The sequence below is a fragment of the Sinocyclocheilus anshuiensis genome, unplaced genomic scaffold, assembly GCF_001515605.1.
Source record: "Sinocyclocheilus anshuiensis isolate Anshui unplaced genomic scaffold, SAMN03320099.WGS_v1.1 scaffold235, whole genome shotgun sequence".
Lineage (NCBI taxonomy): Eukaryota > Metazoa > Chordata > Actinopteri > Cypriniformes > Cyprinidae > Sinocyclocheilus > Sinocyclocheilus anshuiensis.
Genome location: NW_015552562.1, coordinates 2331467 through 2336630, shown reverse-complemented (window position 1 = coordinate 2336630; position 5164 = coordinate 2331467). Strand labels below are relative to the sequence as shown.

Here is a 5164-nt window from a genome sequence, read left to right as displayed (position 1 = left end):
CGGATGCAGGACTTCAGCTATCAGCCTCAACATCTACATCTCAACATACAATCAAAAACTGATTAATAGAAACACCTAGTCCAACCCACTTTTTATTTTTCTGATAATCGGTTACATTCTGATGTAGGGAAGCCTCTTTCTGCCACTGAATTGGAAACATTTTCAACGGTCAGTTCAATCCACTGTGAAATTCTTGTTCCTCAGGGTAAGATGATCATGCAGGACAAGCTTGAGAAGGAGCGGAACGATGCCAACAACTATGTGGAGGAGTATGTGTACGAGATGAGGGACAAACTGCACGGGATATTCGAGAAGTTCGTCAACGAGAGCGTGAGAGCAGTCACATGGCTTAAAATCTAAATTAAAGCAATAAGCCCCAAGAAGCCGTGGTTTACAGTGAATTTATAACAGCTAAGGCGGGGTTTAGGTTTTAACAACGCCCCTTAGCTGTTATAAATTCACTGTAAACCACGGCTTCTTGGGGGTTATTGCTTTTATAAAACGGTTCTTCCATATACGTAGTAAGGTTTCACAAAATAAAACAGAGCAAATAATGTGTAATGATATTAATAAAAACAGTATTCTTTTTCTTCCACCAAACAATGTAGTTCCTCAGAAACAGTTGTGGTTCCAACAAAGTGGTTGTCGAGCAACAGACAAACGTAAACAAAGGTGTATGTTTGTAGTGTAATTTACAACGGCTTCGAACGCGGCTCAGCCAATCAGAATCAAGGACCGGAACTATCTGTTTTATAATAGGGAATTTACAAATTGCGAAATGTCTTGAAAAATCTTGAAGCAGTTTATATAAATGAAGTAAAAGAAATTAAATATGTGCATGAAACTATTTTTAAATCCTTGTCTAGTAATCACAAAAGACTGGAACATTTCTAGACATTCATTGGTCAGGTGTTTTATACCACTATTTAACCTAAAGATCAGACTTTTTGTTGTTATTTTGCATGTGTTAAAAATTTATTAACTTTATCCTAGCTGGATTTCATTTAATGTACTAATATAACTAAATAAAAAATAAAAAAACTATCGGCATATTTTTTAAATAACTTCTAAAAGTATTGAAAACACTCAATTAAAATATTAATAAAAAACGAAAAACTACTAAAAAGCGAGCTCAGTGCACGATTGCTATTTTAGTATTATTTATATATTATCCATAGTATTTTGTTGTTTTTAAGTTTAAATAAATTTTCTTTTGTCAATTTTATTCTTTTTTTTTTTATATATATTTCTATATGGCTTTAGTTTTATTTTGGCTTTAATCATTTTAGTACTTTCAGTTAGTCGCTAAGGCAGTATTTCTAATTTAAGTTTTTTATCTAATATGTATGTTTATTTTATATCAGCTTTATTTGAATTAACAACAATGATTTTAATCGTTTTTTTTATGAATGCCAACAGTGGTGTCTGACTCAGTCTGTGTTTTCTCACAGGACAGAGATGCTCTCTCATTAAAACTGGAGGACACTGAGGTCTGGCTGTATGAGGATGGTGAAGACCAGCCTAAACAAGTATACATTGACAAACTCGTTGAACTGAAGGTACTAAACGTCTTTTGAGGTCTAGCATTTATGATGTAAGCTGATGTGAATGTGTACAGCTAACCAAGCCAGTTACACACAACACAAACAGCACTCAGTCACCAAATTATATCCACTAAGTGCAACTGCAAAGTACTGGTTCTTTACACGTTGCAAATTATACTTGCGTCATGCGACGAAGGGCCTCTTTAACGTATTAAAAATGTTCTTGCAGAGACTCGGCCAACCCATTCAAGAGAGATACACAGAATTTGAGGAAAGACCCAAAGCTTTTGATGAGTTGGGCAGACTTTTGCAGCAATACATGAAGATTGTAGAGGCCTACAAAACCAAGGTGAGGTTGAGCTGGATTAATGTTACATAAGGTACAAATTTGCACCTGCCTAGTGCTTCACATGTCTTTTTGAATTACAGGAAGAGCAGTATGACCATCTGGATGAGGCTGAGGTTCAGAAGGTGGACAGGATGGTGAACGACGTCATGATCTGGATGAACAGTAAAATGAACCAGCAGAATAAACAGAGTCTCGCCGTGGAGCCTGTGGTGAAAACGACGGAGATACAGGCCAAAGCACAGGTCAGTCACAGTTAGATGGACTTCTTTTCTGGAGTACATGAGTATGTCGTCATTCCGCAGCATGGTACATATCAAAGTGCTATGGTAGGACTGGGCAGTATGACAGTATAGTTACCACAGAAATGTTGCTATATTGTTTATTTCGCGGTATGCAAATATATCTGCGTAGCACAGTACTACTTAAAAGTTATATACACCTGACCTAAGAATAATAAAGAAACATGCACGAATGAGAAAATAAAGAATGGGACGTGCTAGATGTTAAGTAGAGTTATTAAGTGCAATAAGCAGTGAAGACACAGAGAACCGCCTCTCAGACAGCATGTGATCGTGAATTCAGATCTCTCGCGCATCTTATTGCGCTTGAATAGTCAAATACACACAATTATGTCAAAATGCCCGTCATGTGGAGTATTCATGTAAACACAGTCAGTTAAATAAACGTAAACCGTTTGGTGAAAACTGGATGTGTTTCAGTATATTGGATCTGTGCAGTGGGTCTTAAAGTGACAGCAGCCTACTTTACCAGCTACTGTCTGTCATTAATGTTGATCACACAACAAAAGATGATTGCATTGATGCATTGATGCATCGATTTAAAAAAGTGTGAATCAGGTGCAAGTTGGCTTTTGTGTCGCGATGCATCATTTCTAACATATTTGCATTGGTAAAAACCAATTTATTTATATATAATTATTAGTAGATGTGCTATACTTTTATTATTTAGAAAGTGTACAATAATTTGTGACCTATATTTTATATGTAGATTGATTTCGCTTCTCTAAAATGTTTATCAAGCGCATTCTCTCATCTGCGAATATAGTGAATATAACGTATCACAACACTAAGGAGACCGACGCGCTAGAAGTCAGAAGGCACTTAATTTATGATTTGTTGTCTGTCTGAACCAAAGAAATAAAAGTCTACTATCTGTACCATATTGAATTGCATAGCATCATATTTTGTTTCTATTGCATTGTATTGCGTTGAACCGAATCGAAATCGTATTGCACTGCATCGTAATAGGGGTGAATCGCATCAGTAGCTGCTTCATATGTTTCTTTTTTAATGTATCGTATCGTTGGCTATGCATCAGGATGCGTATAGCATCGGCCTCAGTTACAGAGATGCTCATCCATTTTTTTTTTTTTTTTTAGATTTTGGTCATATTGCCCACCACCATACTATGGTATAGCCATCTGACACCATAACTGTACCAGGTTAATACGTTCGTATTCAATCTCTTTACATTTTCCACAGGAGCTATTCTCTGCTTGCAATCCTGTTGTGACCAAACCCAAGCCCAAAGTGGACTTGCCAAAAGAGGAGAACCCCTCAGAACCGAACGGGCCGGTCAATACGCAGGAAAACCCTGAAGCCCAGCCCAGCGGCACAGAGCAAGTGGCTGCGGACAGTGCAGACGCCACAGAAGCCAAGCCGGACATGGACCTCGATTAACCGCGCTGTGTAATGTTACGTTAACGTTACACGTTATGTTATGTAACGTAATGTTTTGTTAATGTTAACTTATGTTTCCAGTGACTGCTATTGTTAAATCATCATCCTCACGGCGGGGTGACTCTGCCAATGAGAGAAAATCAGTGGCTACATTTGCATGTCCTTTTATATTAAGAAAAACCTAAATCATGATGCTGTACGACTGCTGATTGAGAACAATTCTGTCTGCCTACGATTGAGTTTCTGTTATATGCTGGCTCTGTCAACTATTGTTTCAATAAATATGGATTGAAACATATGTACATGCTTATATTGTGGAATTACTTTAACATAAGGCTGTAATGCAGTTTGCTTCGCCTTTTGATTTATAGTTTACTTCAACGCACAGGCCAAAGCAGGTGAATGCAAAAGGAAATGTTAAAATATCTGTCAGCTTTACACAAGGAGCCGGTGCTGCAGATAGTTTGTAAATGCTTTATTGCACATTCACTTATCTTATGTTTGCCTTTGCACATCTTGGTTCACTTTGTTAGAGTGAGCAAACCCTGCATCACTTCCATTGAAACACCTGATTGTCAGTTTTCAAAATGTTTTTGTTTTTCTATAGCACATTCCACAAATATGGTACAAATATTAAACATCACTCTTAAATGTGGATTTTGGCCTAGCTTTTCAACTTCATTACAAAATTTTAAGCATGCAACAAATTAACAGTCTGTTGAACTGATATTCAGTTTGTTGTTATAGTAATTGTTTTAAATTATTATGACCAAAATAACAGTGTCCCAGGTTTTGCATTCAACCCTGTTACGGCTTAATATTCCACTTAAATTAACAACATTAATTTAACCCAAGAAATATCATCATTTGGACACTTTCCACAGAATGACGGCAAGTAAATAAGCTTAACCATTCCACCCTGTTACAAAGTTATTCTAAGATCTTTTCTATATTTAGCCATTTATCGTTGTAAAACAAAAGGTGCTCCCACACAAGCAAGCCCCAACTGAGTGATATCTTAAATTAGGCTAAATTACCCATTATGGTGTAATTTAACTTAAAAATATTATGTTGCCTATTTGGTTAATGTTGTATTATTCTGTTGTTTATATTTGTTGCCATCTAAATCACACAAATTAGGGTTTTAACCGCATAGCAACACCTTAGCAACAGCATAGTAACACCCTAGCAACCGCATAGCAACACCTTAGCAACAGCCCAGGTACCCTAGCAACCGCTCTAGTAACCACCCCAAGTACCCTAGCAACCGAATAGCAACACCTTAGCAACCACACGGGTATTCTAGCAGCTGCATTTCTATCTATCTGTCTATCTGTCTGTCTCTATCTGTCTGTCTCTATCTGTCTATCTGTCTGTCTCAATCTGTCTATCTGTCTGTCTCAATCTGTCTATCTGTCTGTCTCTGTCTGTCTCTATCGATCTATCTATCTATCATCTGACTATTTCTATCTATCCATCTCTATCTATCTATCTATCATCTATTTCTATCTATCCATCTATATCTATCATCTGACTATTTCTATCTATCCATCTATCTATCTGTCTATCTA

At 36.9% G+C, this 5164-nt stretch overlaps 1 protein-coding gene across 1 annotated transcript; it reads left to right on the top strand.

Annotated features, from left to right (window-relative positions):
* Positions 1-177: 177 nt before the first annotated feature.
* LOC107664728 (heat shock 70 kDa protein 4-like) lies at positions 178-3815 on the top strand. The gene is made up of 5 exons (XM_016455377.1): positions 178-330; positions 1452-1559; positions 1774-1893; positions 1974-2135; positions 3396-3815. The coding sequence occupies exons 1-5, from the start codon at positions 211-213 to the stop codon at positions 3591-3593; spliced, it is 708 nt and encodes a 235-aa protein (XP_016310863.1). The 5' UTR covers positions 178-210; the 3' UTR covers positions 3594-3815.
* The last annotated feature ends 1349 nt before the right edge of the window (positions 3816-5164 follow it).

Bases quoted from the DNA above. Each gene is read 5' to 3' on its own strand.
- LOC107664728 (XM_016455377.1), top strand. From the start codon at position 211: ATGATCATGCAGGACAAGCTTGAGAAGGAGCGGAACGATGCCAACAAC. The intron at 331-1,451 runs GTGAGAGCAGTC...GTTTTCTCACAG, and splicing joins AGAAGTTCGTCAACGAGAGC to GACAGAGATGCTCTCTCATT. The intron at 2,136-3,395 runs GTCAGTCACAGT...CATTTTCCACAG, and splicing joins AGATACAGGCCAAAGCACAG to GAGCTATTCTCTGCTTGCAA.